The 18,733-nt window shown below is 38.2% G+C and overlaps 2 protein-coding genes across 2 annotated transcripts; one reads left to right on the top strand and one right to left on the bottom strand.

The window, feature by feature from the left end:
- Positions 1-5,747: 5,747 nt before the first annotated feature.
- On the bottom strand, positions 5,748-11,283 carry LOC306771214 (glucose-induced degradation protein 4 homolog). Its single transcript, XM_079260326.1, has 6 exons — positions 10,914-11,283; positions 10,293-10,352; positions 9,345-9,452; positions 9,156-9,257; positions 8,944-9,074; positions 5,748-7,131 (listed from the first exon to the last, which is right to left on the bottom strand). The coding sequence occupies exons 1-6, from the start codon at positions 11,103-11,105 to the stop codon at positions 7,068-7,070; spliced, it is 657 nt and encodes a 218-aa protein (XP_079116452.1). The 5' UTR covers positions 11,106-11,283; the 3' UTR covers positions 5,748-7,067.
- A 210-nt stretch (positions 11,284-11,493) lies between these two features.
- On the top strand, positions 11,494-18,597 carry atpaf2 (ATP synthase mitochondrial F1 complex assembly factor 2). Its single transcript, XM_079260513.1, has 8 exons — positions 11,494-11,840; positions 11,929-11,973; positions 12,137-12,285; positions 12,659-12,756; positions 16,708-16,788; positions 16,918-17,030; positions 17,225-17,340; positions 17,645-18,597. Exons 1-8 carry the CDS (start codon positions 11,726-11,728, stop codon positions 17,780-17,782), a joined length of 855 nt encoding a protein of 284 aa, XP_079116639.1. The 5' UTR covers positions 11,494-11,725; the 3' UTR covers positions 17,783-18,597.
- Positions 18,598-18,733: the final 136 nt, after the last annotated feature.

Raw genomic sequence — 18,733 nt, 5'->3', positions numbered from 1 at the left:
TTCAGTGAATGAATAATTGAATGAGGGAAGAAATCTTAAAATGCTGCTTTATAGAAATGCAACATTTAAAAATATAAATTTAAATAGTTCGTTTTGACCGACACTGCACATGAAAAAGACAAAAAGGTCACACACTTATGTGTTTTATTTTGTTTGATGGGTGCATCACTTTGTCTTCTTACCTTGAAGGAACAGGGAAATTCTGGACTCATATAACCAGATGACCTTCTACCATTGCTCCAGAGTTTATTCTTTTTGCTATCCCATTTAGCCCAAGTGCTTTTCTTATGGTTACACAGATGTTAAGTCTCGATCCCTTCAGTCCCCTTCTTATTGTATGTGAATTTTACCACCTGTGAAACACACATTATTTAATCCAACCTGCACCTTGCATCCTTATTATATTTTATTTTATTATATTGTTTACTTACATTGTTTACTTACTTACATTGTTTACTTATTTTGACTTTTTTCTCACCGTGTACTATTATTGCACACTAATAGTACTTATTATAGCGAGTGGAACGGTTCTACTCATCCAAAACATTTCATTGCATTGTTGACCTTGGGTTGAACATGTACATGACATATAAACAAAGATTTTGAATCTTGAATCTTTAATAAAATGGTCTTATTTTCACTATTAAACACAGCCCTGAGTTCTTTGGGGTTTTATTTTTAAACAAATGTTTAAGGGATCAGTAATTGTTTTCATTTGAGAACTGTCTCAAACTTTCTTTTCTCTGTGTTGTGGTCTTTTTTAATTCTGTTTCCCTCTTTTGTTTTGCTGTTATAGCTGAGTCAAAACTTTAACTACTTGTTTGCAAAAAAATAAAATTCTACATTTATTCATCCATTCAAAGTGTTAATGGAATCTAAAACAGATGTTTGGTTAATCTATTGAATAAGCATTGATCATGGACAGACTGTTCTGTACTACTTAGTGACACACAATTTAACTGTGACAGCATGATTCGAATACTCCATGTCAACATCGTCTTCATTCATTTTCATCATACAAGCAGAATCTGCCAGACAGATTTAGTCTGGAGATGTTGACAAGACTTTTTTTTTATTAACAAAAATGTCCTCTCATGCCAAACTTAGGGTGGGTTGTACTGTATGCCGAACAATTAGAAACCTGTTTTCCATCTTCTGTGTTGGATTGTTTCCTCTCACCAACACTCTTTGCTATTATACTATGTTATGTAACTATATACCAACCCAAGTTTCTACTGACAAACAATGTGGTTTTGAATGTGGTTTCATTTCTTACTAAGCTGGAGGCCATGTATTCATCATTTGTCTTTAGTTAGCAACAGAACTCAAAAAGTTATCAACAGATTTTGATGAAAATTTTAGTGGTATAAAATTCACATCGAGTAGCAGCTACTTGAACTGCTAACAATGTTTGAGTTGCTTAAGATACTAGATTTTTTTTTGTCTGGTCTCTCTGTTCTGAATCCATGTTTGTTTAGTTCCATTATTCTCAAAACTGAGCTTGGTCCGACCTCTTCCATCTGCTCGTTACTTATTTTTCAGTGATACTGAAAAACCAATCTTGTCATTTTACGTTTATTTGCTCATTGTTCTCTTATTCTATTCATGTTTTAAAGAATTAAGGAAATAAAAAGCGCCAAAACAGCTTTACCAAACTGTTAAAATAAAAGTAGTAAATATCAATAAACTATTATACTACTTATACTAATATAAGGATGACAGGATCTAATGTAATGATTTACAGCTCATGAAACCATATTTTACCTGCATTAGAATACAAACAACATGTCAGATCAGAGCTTGATGTCAAGTTCTGCATAAGTCTACTACTTCTGATACCTGATACCTATCAGTAGGTGTTGCAACAGGGAAACTCCTAACACTTGCAGGACTGCGGACCTCGAGGACCGGAGTTGCCCATCTCTACATCAGATGTTAAAAGTGAGACATTTTAGCGTTTAATGAGAAATATTAGCTAATTTTTAATTATTCTAATTTAGGTTTTGGAAGTTGGACTATTTGCAACATGACAATGCTTACAGTCATATCATCCAGGCCATGAAACACATCTTGATGCTCATACATGGTTCTTTAAGATATTTGCATTGGACTCAAATGTAATAATTTTTCATCAGTATCTATGTGGCTGAAAATGTATCGTTCTGATATACATTCTGATATAACATTATAGTCATAACTTCTAGAAAAATGTTATGTTGGGGTGTGCACTGTAGGCTCCGATGCCACAGTTTAAACATTGTTTTTAATGGTATTATTCACACTTGCATTACTTTTGTTTTTATACTTTAAATTTTTTTTAAAAAATCAGTTCCTGATCAGTACAAGTTGGTAAAGCAAATTGTGGCAGGGTTTGAATCATCCCTTTGTTGATGGTGCACAGTTAATATGAATGTAGACAGAATTAACTCATCACAATGTTCAGGGATTGGCTAATTACACTCGTGATGGTCTGCAAGCGGTCAATGAGCAGCTCAGAACAACCTCCCTGATAGCTTTTCAGAACAAGATGTCTTTAGACATGCTTTTGGCTGAGCATGGTTGGGTATGTTCCCTTTTAGGTGACCAGTGTTGCACTTACATCCCTAATAACTCTGCTCCTATGGGGGAACTCATTAGTGCTGTAGATGGCCTTAGGACACTTAGAAACAAGATACCTGAGCACTCAAGTGTTGATACCCCTTTTTGGAATGGCTGGCTTGATGGGTTTGGTAAATACGAGGCCTTCGCTGCATCTTTTCTGACTTCCATTGCAGTCTTTGCTGCACTTCTGGTTTTATGTGGTTGCTGCAGCATTCTGCACAGAGCAGAATGCTGCAGCAACCATGTTGTTTGATACTAAACAGTATCAATCAGCCTAACCAACCATGTTGGTTAGGCCTTAGGTTATCGCATTCCTCAGCTTTTTTATGACCCTCTTCCCGCTTCGGACCTCCTCCCCCCTCTGATCCTTTTTCCTTGTTTTCTGATGATGACAGCTGTAATAAATCTGAGACTGACATGTGAGTGTTTTTCTTCCAGGTTGTTTTTATAACAAATGCTCTCAAACCCCAGCAGGTATGATCATTCTGATGTTTTCTGTGTTCCTGTGTCTTTTTGAGTAGTTAGCCTTTTATACTTCTGTTCTCTTGTGTTGATCCTAATGAAATTAGACACATAGCATATTTTAATGTGTTTGTGTATTAAAGTTCTTTTATGCAGTACAAAATGTATACTGCATAGTTTAAAGTAGTTCAGAAAACTTGCCTTTGTGAGTTTATGCAAAATGAATGTTCTGTATCAAGGCCTGTTTCAGCAGTGTCTATTATCATCTTTAGCTAGCAGTTGTTTTGACAAGTGTTGCCAGGCGATGGTTGTTTGTGGATGCCTAGAAGAAAGCTGCAACACCCTGATCAGGAGGCAGAGCTCTCGAGACCTCTCACTTGCTACTTCTGTACTTTGTCAATAAACTGAACAGAACTCAGTTGATTTCTAGATTCATTTCTCATCAGATGATTTCTACAGCTTGGGATCCTCACTCTGTTTTTTTTGTTTTTTAAAAAAAAAAAAAAAAAAAAACAATTCTCTGTGAACATCTTGAAAAGTGAGGAGACTAATTGCTGGAGTTTTAGGAGAGGAATGTTGTCCCATTTTTTGTCTGATACAGGTTTGTAGTTGCGCAACAGACCTGCCAATCAAAGCCCAGAAAGTTAACCTGCAACAATGAACATGTGAATGTGGGCGTAGTTGAAAGAAAGATGACAAGGTTATGCTAATAATGACATGGTTATAAAAGTAGAAGTGCATATAGCACATGTGGCCAATGTGTTCTACTGGTGAAAGGTCTGGATTGTAGGCAGGCCAGTTCAGCAGCCCAGTTCGCCTGTGAAACCAGGACATTGTAATGGATGCAGAGTATGGCTGAGCACAGTCTTGCTGAAATATGCAAAGCCTTGCCTGACTGTCTTGATGAGGGCTGATGTTGCTCTGAAACCTATTTGAACTTGTCAGCATTGTTGGTGACTACAGATGTGTGAGCTGACCATCCCATCAGCACTAATGAAACCTCATATAATCAGAGATGCAGTGTTGAATGAAAATGGATTTTAAAAAAAAAAGCTGGATGTTCCTTCTCATCTTTATCCCACATGACACAATATGCATGGCTTCCAAAAAGAGTTTGCTTCAGATTATTTTAAATGAGCTTTTGTACAAGCAAGACATCAGCATTTTTTTTTTTACATGTTCACACGTGGCCTCTTTCTTCTTTTTGATGTGATCAAGCTTTAACCTGCATTTGAGGAATAGAGGTTAAAAGTCTTTACAATGATTTCTGAAAGCGTTCCTGAGTCATTACAGTGATGTTCAGTATAGATTTATGCCTTTTTTTTTTTTTTTAACCCTTTAAAGCCCAACCTCAGAACCACTGGGCAGAAAAGTCCAATTTTTTAAAGGTGAATTCTTTATTTGGCCCTTAAACAAAATTAGCTTTTTTTTTTTTTTTTTTCTTAAAAAAACTATTTTTTTTTGGCATTTTCACCATTTATTACTGTGTGATAGGTCAAAATAATTGTAGTGTAATCTTCTGGTTTCTGGTCTCCACCACCAGGAGATCAGTATTCTATGATGTTTTGAGTAAAGTATTTAGCATAATGTGATGCAAAATGTCTCAGAAAATGTATGGATCAAATATATGTTTGGCTTTATAAGGTTAATGCAGCATCTCCAGCTCCCCCTAACATCATCATGAGCGTCTGCTTTTGATCTTCAACCTTACAAGTGCAGATATTCCTCCTGATTCAGTCTTTTGACATAGACTGTGAATGGTGTTAGCTTTGAAGATTTTGACATTTTGTGAGGAATATCATTCTGATCCAACTTTTTAGAGATAATTTGCTGCCATTAAATTTAAAATGAGCTTGTTTTCCAAAATGTCTCAACACCTGATGCATTTATGTTTCTTTGGTAATGAAATATGACTTGATGAAGAGTAACAGTTGTTTTATTTTTAAATTTTTTGATATGCAAGTACATTTACAGTGACCCAGTTATTTTATTTTGGAACTGGGGATGTGTATACCTATATGTATACCTCACTCAATATTTTTCCTTCCAAATATTTGTTCTTGGTCATTTAAAGAGCCAATCCACCAAAAGGTTGCAGCTTTTATGACTGAAGAGTGAAGATTTTCATCTGTCGGCAAGCGGATGCTTAACTTCACGGACACTTACATGGATAGATACTGATTTACGTGTTTCGATTAAATTTCACGCAGACATTTAGATGTTTCTGGTATCGAGGTTAAGCTCTTATTATGCCAGTAATAATCCTGTGTTTTCTTCCCAACATAGTTCTTTTTAAGTTTTTCTTTTTTGCAGGAAACTCTGTGCTCTTCAACTGTCTGTTGAAACAAAGCGTGCCTCACAAGCCTGTAAGCTGTCAGTACATATTTAGCGTTTCATAAAATTGAAGTCATATCTCCACCAGATGGCAGTGCAGGATTATTCAGACTACTTTCTGTGCCGTCACACACTCAGTTTCCAATATTCCTCTTGTAGCATAAACACATTGAATTAAATTATTAATCATGTTGGCGTATATAAACAATTAATTGTACATAAGTCTGATGGTCAAAAACAAGACAAGACACAGTGGAGGGTGGTTTGGTATGATTTTTTTTTCTTAAATCCACAATCCACTCTTTACAGTCACACCATTGATCAGATCCAGGCTTATTCACAAACACGCTTTCAAATCTGTTATATTACAACTCTGGCAAGCTTTAAAAACATGGCACTATCACATGGAAGAGAAACATGATTGGGGAAGAGCGTTATCATAGACAATTTAACAAAAATATTTTAATGAAGATAGATCTTTCTTTTTTTAAATATATTTTAAGGACTGAATAGAATTTTTTTTGCCCTGAACCCTCAGGGTCCTATGTTTGGACAGTGCTCTCTCTGTAGACTTGCATAGTTGAGGGAACATAAACACAAGGTGGTGGGAAACCAAACTAAAAAAAACAAAAAAGGGTTAAAGAGCATTGTTTAATGCAGATTGAGGGGTAGAAAATACTCTATCGAATACCTCCAAGAGATTGTTTGGCCCTAAACCCTCCATGCAATAAAACTGCACAAACTGCTTGACCATGATGCTCATGTACTGTGATGTGTAAAATCCTTTCTGTTAGTATTTTAATGACATACAGTCTGTGCAAATGTAACTCAACAGAAGAAAATCCGCAGCAATCCTATGTGACAATAATCTCCAAAGCATGAGCATAGAAGGGGGGGGCTTGCTGTGTGTCTCTCGGCTTGTAACCTTTAAAAGTGCCACTCGTCGTCCATTATTAACAGTGAAATAAGAAAATATACTCTCAACAGGCAAACCACAAGTCAGCTTAGCTTAAAAATACTGTCTTTCTAGCTTTTGGGCTCATTAAAAGCTCTCGTTTTTCTGTAATAATGACCCCTTACATTTCTCTTGCTTTCGCCTCCGTACAGACTTGGTGATTTACTCACTTAGAGGTTGTGTTTACAAGAGCAGACTCCTCAGAGGAGTCCTTGTCCAACAGCAGGTTATTCCATTTACACTGCCCAGTCCACTTCAGCTGGATAAAAGCTGGAAACGTTCCTATTCGCGAACCAAAAATGGGAAATTCCCAATAAGGCTCATAAAGTGTCTCAATATACTGTGCCAAGTAGTTTTAAAACCAGACATCAAAACAAATGAAGAAGGGGATTGTCTATAAAAACCATTCTTAGTCTCTGCGGCTGGTTCTCACTTGACAAGCTCCATCCAGGGAGCACGACTGCGGGCTCCTCCTTTGTTTTGACCTCATAACATACATTCATCTGTCCCATGTCCTGCGTGCCCATCCTCAGCTGCTCATCCACTTTAAGAGTCTGTACTTCTCGAAAGCGCAAATTATCCTCCCAGGCCAGCGGTCTTTTCTTTCTCAGTGGCATCTGCAGACCTCTGCTTTGCCTCAAGTCGCTGAATCCCCAAAAAAAAGGAAGAAAAAAAGAAAAAGAAAAGGGACAACAATCCACAATGCTGGCAGGGGTCACCGGAACTCGTAGATGGCTGCACTGTGCTCGGGAACGTGGGTGAGGTTTAGAGATTGGTACCTGCAGTGGAAACACACAGTACATGTTCATATCTACTAACTTCATGACATGCAGCTCATCCAAAAGCCATCTCCTCCTCCTCCAACAATACTGAGTCTGACTGCTTACCCTCCTGTACTTTTTTCTAAATGTACACTATCAGTCAAAAGTTTGGACACGCTTTCCCGTTAAACCCAATGAGAAAGTTCCACTACCAGTCAAACTTTTGATTAGTAGCATAACTGTAGATTTCATTTCAAATGCAGCTTTTGCACCCCAAACAGCTGAATAACTTCCATCTTGCATAATCTCATGCATGATCATGAGCTCATTGACTTAAGAAGCACTAATCTGACATAGTATCTACAGGATATGTGGGGATGTTGCTTTTATTCTACACAATGTCCTGAAAGACAATAAAAAATGCATTTCCAAAAACTATTTTTCATGAGCTGAAATTACGTTCAGATAATAACAAGGGTTTTGTTGAACTTGTTTTAGTTATACAATACATCCATTTAACATAATGTGTCATTTGAGGGGTCAATAACAGAGATGTTGTACTGGTTACACCGCCTTCACAACAAGATATCTACAGGAAAACAATGCGGCTGCGCTGTGCACAATAATTAATCACTTGTTTCACAGCTGTATGAGGTTACTACTGATTCTTATGGGACTTCCCGCTGCTGCTTCGTCATCCTTGCAACATTTAAATGATGAAAGACTAGTGCAGAGAAGAAGGAAATGCGATATCTGGTGTTGTTGTGTGTTGTTTCAAAATTAAATCTTAAGTTACAGCAGGATTTTGTCTCAAAAGAAAAACTTTTAAACATAAGGAAAGGGAGAGAAAGTTCAGGATTTTTTTTTCCCCCCCAAACAATGACAAGCCAAAGAAATGCCAAAAAAAAAGAAGAAAACACTAAAGACAGAGAACAACCATGTCAAAGTTTGTGTATAACCTCAACGAATGACTGTATTAGTCCAATACAACAAACGTCACATCAAGCTGCACATTTGAACCTGAACTGACTGTAAAAAGCCTCACTAATGTGTAATTACCAAAGGGATCACATGTAGGAAGGCAGAATTTGAGCCAACTTCATATAAGTTAGTGGTTGGTTGAACACTATTGCCTCTTTTCCATTGGTATCAGCTCGACTCAACTCGTCTCAGCTTGGTCCTGTTTCTTTTCTATTACAATTTAGTACCGGGTCTAAAATGGGCGGGTTTGTGTGAAATTGCTGTGACGTCAGTGTCACGACAAACTCTATAACAACACAGGACCTAGAGACAATCTGCTACTTGGTCTGCGGCTTGCCGGTCGTTGACCATAAATTTTATCCATTTGTTGGAACCACTTCCAGTCTCTGTTTTATACACTCTGACCATTGTGGTCCTTGACCTGCCGATAGTCACTTTTGAGCTTCTTCGGCTTCTCTCGACACTGCTGAAAACCCTGTTGCTAGTCGTAGCCATTGAGTCAGAAAGCTCTTGATAGATTTTTTTCATTTCGTGTCCCTCCATCTAGTTCCCTCTATCCTTTCCTCAGCTACCAAGCAGAGAAATGTCTCCACCTTAATGTTGCTGAGGAGTTGCAAAAAACAGTACCGGTAAATGGGTACAAAAGCAGAGTTGAAAACCCTACAAACCGAGCCGAGGCGAGTTAAGTTGAGATAAGCTGATACTAATGGAAAAGGGCCATTTGTTTCCCAAAGACTTTACCTTCAGCTGCTCTGAGATTAGATCCAGGAACCCGTTAGCTGCGAGGCTGCTGGTTAATATTCCTGTCATCACTCAGGGTCATATTAAAATAACTTATTTTGCATTTACCATTCAGAGCTTCTGTGATAGTAGTAGCCCTCAATTGTTGCTGTAGATTTCTGAAAGCAGATGTAGTAAAATCCCGCAAAGGAAGCTCCGCTGATGTCTTTGATTGTGTGGTCAGGGACAAGAAACTGCTCCTGCGAGGGGAGAGGATAGTGAGAAAGGAAAACAGACAAATGACTGTACAGACAAGTAAAAGTCAGGAGGAGGGGGCTTACCTTCCACCTCATGAAAATATAGTCAGAGCTCTTCAGATCCTCATAGTCAAACTCATCAGAGTTGAACGTCTTTGCATACTGGTAGAAGGCCTGAAACTTGCCCTTGATGCGAAAAGTAAACAGATAACGTTACTCAGCCAGTCTAGCATGGAGGCAGTGTGCAGACTGGGGGAAAAGGTTTCACCTTACCCAGTGCTTACGATCCACATCCTCGTCTGCATCCCACTTCCGAGTGAGAAATGGCCGCTTCCTGCTGATGATCTCTCCAGCGAAAAATGTGGTCAACGTTGGATACTCCTATAAGCAAAAAGCAAGCACCGCTTTGATTTTTTTTTTGCCCAAAAAATTTATTTATTTTTTTTCCCCTATACTCTGGGAGAACAAGAAAAACCAACACTCTTCACTATTCAAGCACTTTGCGTTCCATTGTTATTGACAGAAAGAAGAAAGATAGCAGGAGAAACCATTTGTGGTCTCCAGCAAAAGAAAAAAGTGACACACTACTAAACCTTAATCAGAGTCAGAATTTAAGTGAGCAGATTACATTTAAATTAAAAAAAGTATTTCCCAAAAATAAGTAAACCTCAACATTCATGGGATCCTAAAAGCCATTTAAAAAAAAAAAAGCATTGACTGTGAGGGGAAAAAAGAACTAAAACAAAAGAGAACAAAAATGTTTGTCAATAAACCTACTAGCACAGTGCATGCCTTTTGAAGGAAGGGACAGAACACAAAAACAGAGATTGCAGCAGAGAAGTTTTGTGCAGAGAAATACATTTTCTGAAGAACTTCATAACAACTGTGAAGCACAGCAGTGGAAATATAATGGTTTGGCAATTACATGCTGTCTCTGGGACTGGGTAGTATACAGTCGATCAATCTGCTAGCAATCTCTTGCAAAGACAAGCTTAAATAAAAAAAAGAACCTTTCAACAGAGTCATGATCCTTAATGCAACAACAAATCCATCAATGCATTGCAAGTTATTCAAAGGGTGTGTAAGAATCCAGGTTAGAAAGGTTTGTGTGGGGTTGTGGTAGCTTTAGGAGAAGTGGACAGATTGGAAAATATGCATTGAGACTGATTGAAAATGTATGCAAGGCAATCATGAGCCTTTCTATAAGGAGATAAAACTCACCTCTGTTAGTCCTTTAATCTTCAAGTAGCCACATAAGTAAGAATCCTCCATTGTGACATGCTTTAACAGAAAAAAAAGATCTTATGTCATTCACTCTAAGCCTGTACCAGGTTCTCAAACTCAAATCAAACTCCAGCTTTTCGTTGTTTCAAACCAAATAGGTTCTTGTCAACTTCATCACAATGACCAATTCATTTCAATCAGGTGTGTTGGACCAGAAAAACAGTGAAAACCTTGTGGCCCTCGAAGACTTAAGAATTAGTCCCTTTTCTACATTCAAATGATAACTACATCATGGATCATGTGGAGCTTAAGTTCTGCTAAACCTGTAAAAGCAGAGTACGTTTAAGGTGGTCTTCACACAGCTACTTTAGTTAATAGTCTAACATTTAAAACAGTATCTTGTGTCTCTACATTAGTTAAATGACATTTAACACATTAATAATATGGCCTGTTTATGATTAGTAGGCGTTGTCTGTATACAACCACAGCTAGGACAGGACTCTAGGACAGGCCAGGACTTATTTTTCAGCTGTCAGTCATCGCACCGCCAGTCTGACACATCACCAAGTACCTCTGACATCTCAACTGAATTATGAAATATCGACTTCACAGCCCCACCTGCAAAACAACCTCCACATCGTAAGAGTTCCCTTTGCTTTTCTGGTGGCCCCTGAACTTGGAGCCGCTGTACAGGAGCGAGGTGACAACACCGGGCTGATGAGTGTTTATCGGCGGTGGCGGTATAAGTGAGGCCGAGGATGAAAAGGCCGCGGCGGGGGAGTCGCTGAGGTATCCAGCGGGGACAGGCATGGCTCCCGCTTCGCTGGCTGGGCACCAACTGCACTCAATGGCCGTGCGGGCAAGGGACTCCGTCGGCTTCTACGAACAGCTACAGAAGTCCTGAAAAGGTTCGCCAACATTCAATTTCTACTTTATTCCGCTTCGCTTCAGTTTACCAAACACCGAGCTGCCAAAGAACTAAGTGGACTTCGACGCTGCTCTGTGATCAGCAGTATCCAGCTTTCTCATTGGTCAAATGAGTTCACCTTACAAGTTCCTAAAAGCTCATTGGCTTAACGTGCGGAAGGTTTTACGTGAATCTTTGTATGTAGTTTCTTCAATGTTGTGTAATGATACGTTTGATGCACTCAGAAAACTACATTTCCCTAAACTACGTTTACGACGCCGTCAATTAGCGAAGGTCAAACGCGTGGTTTTAAATGCAGAAGCTTCTGCTTAATATACGGGAAACTAATGAAAAACTCGTAATAGAGGCGACTTAACAGGGTTATACAGTACGATAAAGATATCACTGGTATAATGTTGTGTCTTATTTAGTGAGGAAGTGAAAGAAACGTATAAATTTGCTAGTTTTGCAGTCGTCTCTATTTTCAGCTACAGTAGCCTCCCATCTTAATCTAAATTGCGGTATGTTTAGAAATATAGTTACGCTCCAAAGGCAGTTTGGAAATGCCATTTCTATTTGTAAAATGTGCCCAAGACAGCTAGTCAGGTGTACGTCAAAATACTCCACAGCCTCAGTAGGTAAGATAAATAATGTTGAGATAAACCAGTGCTTTTGGAGATTATTTATACATTAAATAAACTGATGTGATGTTATGCTGTTTACCAGAAAGGAAGAGATTTTATCAAGATGTAAGCATATCCCAAGGTGAAGGTAAGCGCTAAGTAAAGTATTAGTAATCAAGTCAGGATTTGTGACAATCAGATATTTAGTAAATATTACCTCAAAGGTATTTGATTTCCTTTCTGTCTTCTATACCTGCGCTGTTCCTCTGATAAACGACTTTATGTAATTTTAAAAAATATGTTTAATATAGGTGGTTTGTTTGAGATAAACCTTGACCGGAGGAAACTGAAAACTCCAGGAGGGAAGCTGTTCACAGTACCAAATGAAGCCCTGGCCATTGCCGTGGCAACCGAATGGGATGCTCAAAGAGACACACTCAAGTTCTACACCATGCATCTGGTATGTCCTGGCAGTCTGAAGCCCTGGTATACTAGTAGTCTCAATGCATTTAAAGTTGTATGCCTATTTGTGTGCTACTCATAAGTTGTAATGTATTTTCAGTTACACATATATGCAATTGAAATACAAAATTGGACATCTAAACTCTAGAAACTCCTACATATCATTCTTTAAATGTGGCTAGAAAACTAATTGTAGTTCTAAAAAGTGCAGATTATCCATAACTTGACAGAGGTTTATTCCAGAACTTCAAATTGACACTTATTGAATACAAAAGGTTCTACCATGCTGTTCATGTTTGCATTTGTTTAAGTAAAGGGAATAATGACTCAAAATTGGACTGACCTAAATTGTGGGTAAACTCTTTCTACAGACCACTCTGTGCAACACAGCGTTGGACAATCCCACTCAGCGCAACAAAGACCAAATGATCAATGCAGCCCTGAAGTTTCTGGAGACAGACACCATCTGGTAAGCCTCTAATTTACATTTATTTCTGTTAATAAAGTATTATAATTTAGTCAGCATTCCATGAATCGTTTGATTGCCAAAACCGATTTCTATCAATATATACTTCATCAGAGATTTACAAATATTAAACACTGATTGATGTTTACACATCAGCGATTTAAAAAAAAAAAAAACTGCAGCAAAGGCTGTTGACAACATGGATTTTAAATATCCATAATCTCACTGCATCAAGCATTTTCAAGCCTTTTCTGAAAATTTGTGGGGCTTCATGTTAGGGCTGGGCAATATGACCTTTTAGTAATATCCCGATATTTTTATGCCATGTCACGATATATGATATATATCTCGATATTTACCTTAGCCTTGAATTAATGCTTTGGTGCATACAATCACATCAGTAAGATGATTTTGTGTCTCCATTAAAACATATCTGTTCATACTGCATTAAGATATGCTGATTTTAAACATTCATGCCAAAAGGATGAAATTGTAACGAAGCAAACTGATCAAAACTGTATTTATTGAACAGTTAAAGCAGTGGCACAAACATGTCATTTTAAAACAAAATAAAGTGCCTTTGCATGATGTAATAAATACAACGTATGAAAATAGGTGCTCTAGGGGGTGACTTTTCAAATGATGAACTATTATAAGGCTTTACTTTATGGATATGTTTTTGAGTTGTCGTGTATTTTTTTTAATCGCAGAGTTTAGTGTAGAAATTAGTCTTATACCGGCAGAATGTCCTCGTATCGTCTCCAATAAACGGCTTCAGCCATCTTTTAATTCAGGATTTGATTCCCACTCCTTTCTGTACTTTCTAGAGACATGACGAGCTAGATAAATATGCTTGTGTCACACACACAGTGGATGAGGTGAGTAAGTGACAGAGGCTGTGAATGTAATCAAATAGATTTAATTATTTTTGCGTGACGTGAAAAACTTTGCAATTTACATCCCACTCTGTAATCCAGAGTGGGATCAGTGGCGGATTTGGCTGTTCATTGTGACTGTAGGTGGAGTCGTGCAGGTGTCCTCTCTGCTCCTCTGACTGAATGCAGCTGCAGCCGGAGCGACTGAGTGCTTTAGGACGGGGAGAGACTCTCGTTCTGACAATAACTTTACAATACGTGCTTTAAAGTCAGTCGCCAAAACACCAGGAAAGTCTCCAATAAATCCTGTAAAAGTTGCTGAATTTGTCGCTAGTCGCTTTTCACAAAAAGTCACCAAATTTAGCGAGAAAGTGGCTACACGCTGCCTCTCATGACGTAGCATGTAGCTCACGTTATGTACGTAACTAGGTGCGCTTGCTTTAACTCTCTGTGCAAAGCGGTGCAGAGTCGAGGAGGAGTGAGAAAACCCCGCCCACAGCTAAAAACAACTGCGTGACAACAGGATACTCGAATATGACAAATATAGACATTTTCTATATTCGCACAGGGGACTAGCCACGATATATCGAGTATATTCGATATATCGCCCAGCCCTACTTCATGTTTAATTTGGCACTTATATTCGGCATCGCCTTTTAATGATATTATATTTATACATTGATCTAAGTTTTACAATGACCAAAATCAGAGTCGTTTAATTTTTAGACAACAGGATCTTTAGCCCCCACATTTGATCTGTGTGCCATCACCGTGGAATCTTGTGTCCCAGTAACGATGCATTTTTATCAGAGATGATTCATGGGTAGATTTTCCTGCTCTTCAGATGGGAGCGGTGAATGAGATAATATGCTGATAAAATCACATAACAGGAGATTGTTGGTGATAATTAAGCTGTTTTTAATCTGTGTTTCAGAATATTACGTTAATGTCTGTATTAAGTACTAGAAGAATACAACTTCACACATACACTGTTTTCATCCAGCTGAGTTTTTTAAAATAGCATTAAACATGCTGCCAGTTGTAAACTTCCATGTAACGGGTCCCATCATTTCAGGGTTTTTTGTTCTTAAAAAGAATTCAAGGTAAATTAATTATTAACTGCTACAAAAACGTGGCTTTGAAAGCACAGAGTAATTGCACAGTGAAGGGAAAAAAAAAAGATAGAACTGCTTCCTAGTTTCAGTTTTGTATGCACATACAAGGTGTGTTCAGTCACAGTGTGTAAATATGTGCCCCAGATTTTCTTTAGAGAATCAAGTCTAGCTGTAATCACTGAATGACTTGCCTCCTGAATTTTTCTATTTTTTCAACATTATAGCCTTTCCTAATGTACCAAGTGTTACCTGGAACCTTTGGAATTAATTTTTATTTTTCATTACATTGAGAAAAATGATCCCTAAATTGTTTAACTATTTGCTCTTTCTTCTGAGAAATTATGCTTTATTTTGATTAAATTCCATTTCTAGTTGACATAATATAAGATTCCTCTTTTCTCACATCTTTACCTAAGAAGTCCAAAGTGTTTTTGCATTTATTTTCATAAAATGTATATTTGCTACCATCTAATTCTGAACGAGCATATTATAAAACAGCTAAATAGAGTTAGATAAGATTCTCAGTTTCAATGTTTTTCATGTTGTCATTAGGACATAGGATATAAGGACATTAGAAATAATAATAGTAATTTCATTCTGTTTTCTACTTTGACACCCTCCTCCGACTAGCTGAGCCTGCCCTCTGAAATCACAGCGAGCACCAGTAAAAGTCGTGTCCTCCGCATTAGAGGGATGTGGACTGGCTCTGCTCATGAACATTTAAAAGATTCAGACACAGAAACAGGCTGTTCTCAGTAGAACACACTAGAGCTACTTTTGCAATCGCTGAAATGAAGGACTTGGGCCCAATTATGGGTAATACACATAAAAAATAATGTTGTTGGACCTCTGATACCCACATGAAAAAATGTGGAATATGGAATAATATATATTATATCAGTTCAGTGGGCATTGAGTCAGTATTTATTTATTTATTTTTATCATACATTCTGTTATGATAAAGTTTTGATTCAATCCAGGAGCCAAAAATCAATGTGAGATATCGAGTGCAGGTTACTCGGGCGGTAGGATAGGGACATTGTTCACCAGGCTGACTGACAAGCTGCAGGGAAAAAGCTGTTCTGGCCTTGTCTCTGGCAATAGCTGCAGCTAACCAGACTCTTAAAGAGGCTGTGAGGATGGATTCAATGATGGCTGTGTAGAAGTTCATCATCAGCTTCACTGGGAGGTGAAACTTCTTCAGCTGTCAAAGAAAGTACAGCATCTTGTTGAGTCTTCTTGATGAGGGAGTTTATGTTCTGCTCCCATTTGAGCTCCCGGGGAATGGTGGTGGCCAGGTACAGATGTTGATGGAGAACAGGTCTGGATCCTTCCTGAAGTTCATTATGATCTCTACTGTCTGGAGCTTCAGGTTGATCATGGTGCACCAGGAGACCAGATGGTCCTGTATCACTCCTGTAGGCCTACTCGTCCCCATTACAGAGGAGGCCAGCACATAATGAAATCAAAACTTGAAAGCAGTAATTTTTGTTTTTATTTACTTTTGTCCAATATAGTGTATATAATATTTTTAGAAGTTAACAATAATAACCAAAGTAATGCAGCTAAAATGTAATATGGATACAAAAGCAAGAACAAACCAGTTTTAACTGGTTTGAAAGTACAGTGAATGCAACAGGATTTGCAGTTAAACCTGGGTGGAGATAAAGATGTGGAGGTGGATAATTCCACTGTCAGCCAAGTATGTCTATCTGTGGTCTACAAGTAAATCACTCAACTCTGCCCAGATCTAAGCCCACCTACATAATCTGTGGGCAGAGTTTGGGGATCCAACTCCTCCTGAGGTGGAATCTGTGCAAAACAAATCTACTGCAAATCTGAACACTCACTAATTGATATTTTTCAAACCAAGGTGGCCCTTAAAAACTGCCACAGTTGTGTTTTCAGCTGGTTGTGACTTCAATCACAGAAAAAAAAAATCCCCCAAGACTGTGTTTTTGCAGTTACAGAGTAGAGGACCCTCCTGCTTTGGTTGAGTTACAGAAGAACGAATGGGATCCTGTGTTGCACTGGATCGAAAGCAGGTAATAACGCCACTGGATTTTTTTTGCAGTCACAGCTCATCAGCTGTCATTACAAACCAAACATGCTAATGATGCTGGAATAAATTTTCCTATCTTTCTTATCTTTATCCTCACACAACTGAATTGCAGGTACAACGTCACAATTGGCTCCTCTTCTAGTATTTTGGGTCCTGATATTCCAGAGGCAACCAAAGACAAGTTCCGACAACATCTTAGTTCATACAGCCTCTGGTCCCTGACAGGTAAAGCAGCCCAAACCCTCACAACAAGATGTTTTAATGAAGAGGATCTTGGTTTTAAAAATGCTAAACTTTAGTTTAATTGATAACGGTAAATAGTATAATGAATAGTAGATGTTTGGAATTGTTGTAATAGTTAATACTGAAGTTGGTGCAGTATTGACTTTTGCATGTGATGTGTGGTTGCTCTTGTGCAGGGCTTGAGTTTGTGATCACCCAGCTGAAATCTGTTGTGCTGTCACTGGGAATGATTGACAGACACCTGAGTGTGGAGCAGGCTGTGCTGCTGTCCAGGCTGGAGGAGGAATACCAGGTAGGGAAGTACTGCAGAGTAACCAGAATTTTCCGATGATTTTAGCTTGTTGATTTTCGATGTTTAGTTTTCCAAAGTGAATCTTTGCTTCTTTATGACTTGTGTTAGTTTTATTGAAGTGAAGTGTGACAAGAGCTCTGACTACATTTAGTCTGGCAGCACATGATGTAGAAAACTGTAGAAGCGCATAAGGTTAGCTTACTTGCAATGCAGAAATTCTACACATATCTGATGCTTGGTGCTTTTCTCAAAAATTCTGCAGTTATTGTCTTTTTTTTTACTTTATGTTGTTTTTCCTTTACAGATTCAACGGTGGGGAAATGTGGAATGGGCTCATGACTACGATATGTACGAGTTAAGGGCACGGACTGCTGCAGGAGCACTTTTTGTTCAACTCTCATCTGAGACTTCAACTGTCAAACGCAAACTTATGCAGGACTGACAAGGCTGGGATCGCCCACTGTCTCATGGATCAACAGAGAAGACTTAGAGTACATGCAGTGAATCAGCCCTAAAACACCCCAACCATTTGTTTTATGAATGTTTCTATATCCAGCCATACCCAACACCCCGTGTCCAGACTGTTCTATTTAGCAGTGACATCTGTTTTGTCACTGAGCTGTAATAGTCATTTCACTCCAGTAAATCACATTTGCTGTCTTTTTATCTTTTTTTTCCTCCCAGTGTTGTATATGTGGCAGCTGCCAAGTGTGACTCTCTTCACATGGTTTCTAGCCGGTTCTCAATCATCCGTGACATTCTGGACACTGGCACATGTCCTAAGAAGAGTGAATGATGATATTGTCTGTTTAGAGATGGAATGTTAATGTGCCTGGGTTTTCCTGTAAGCAAAAATATTGAATTCTGCAGATCGCATACGCAGCAGCATAAGAATCCTATTCAAGCTAAATGTGCTGTTTGTTTGGTAGAGGCCTGCTGCATGTCAGAAACATTCACAAAATCATACATGCTAAAGTAAATGATTAATTACTCAAATTTGAATTGTCATGGTATTTTTTGGTGTGGTGAAAAGTAAAAATTGAAAGCCTTTTCACATGTTTTCTGTAATCTGTACTAAAAGTAGACCACAATATTTAATAACATGCACAAAACACAAGTTTTTGATGCAATTACAATTGAATGGCTCGAAGGAACAAATGAGTAGCTTTACCTCACTCTGTTAAAGTTTGCTATTTTCATTTATATAATGTGAATTTCTGTGTGCCACTAAAGTTTATTGTTAAATAAAACCCAAACGAGTCCAAATATTTTCAAAGACATTTATCATGATTATCCGTGGCCTCTGTTCGCAAAACTGACCGTAAACCATTGCTTTATGGTTCTTTCTATGCAACCTTTGCTTGCTTTTATTTACTATCTCTCAGCCTTTATG

The sequence above is a fragment of the Telmatherina bonti genome (assembly GCF_933228915.1).
Source record: "Telmatherina bonti genome assembly, chromosome: 21".
In the NCBI taxonomy this organism is placed as follows: domain Eukaryota; kingdom Metazoa; phylum Chordata; class Actinopteri; order Atheriniformes; family Telmatherinidae; genus Telmatherina; species Telmatherina bonti.
Note: the sequence above shows the minus strand (reverse complement) of the source record. Positions and strands in the feature narration are given on the sequence as shown.

Excerpts from the sequence above, each read along its gene's own strand:
- LOC306771214 (XM_079260326.1), bottom strand. The coding sequence starts at position 11,105 with ATGCCTGTCCCCGCTGGATACCTCAGCGACTCCCCCGCCGCGGCCTTT. Across the intron at positions 9,453-10,292 it reads AGATTAAAGGACTAACAGAG|GAGTATCCAACGTTGACCAC; the intron begins GTGAGTTTTATC and ends TTTTGCTTATAG. Across the intron at positions 9,075-9,155 it reads ATATTTTCATGAGGTGGAAG|GAGCAGTTTCTTGTCCCTGA; the intron begins GTAAGCCCCCTC and ends CTCCCCTCGCAG.
- atpaf2 (XM_079260513.1), top strand. The coding sequence starts at position 11,726 with ATGTTTAGAAATATAGTTACGCTCCAAAGGCAGTTTGGAAATGCCATT. Across the intron at positions 12,757-16,707 it reads CTGGAGACAGACACCATCTG|TTACAGAGTAGAGGACCCTC; the intron begins GTAAGCCTCTAA and ends GTGTTTTTGCAG. Across the intron at positions 16,789-16,917 it reads TTGCACTGGATCGAAAGCAG|GTACAACGTCACAATTGGCT; the intron begins GTAATAACGCCA and ends ACTGAATTGCAG.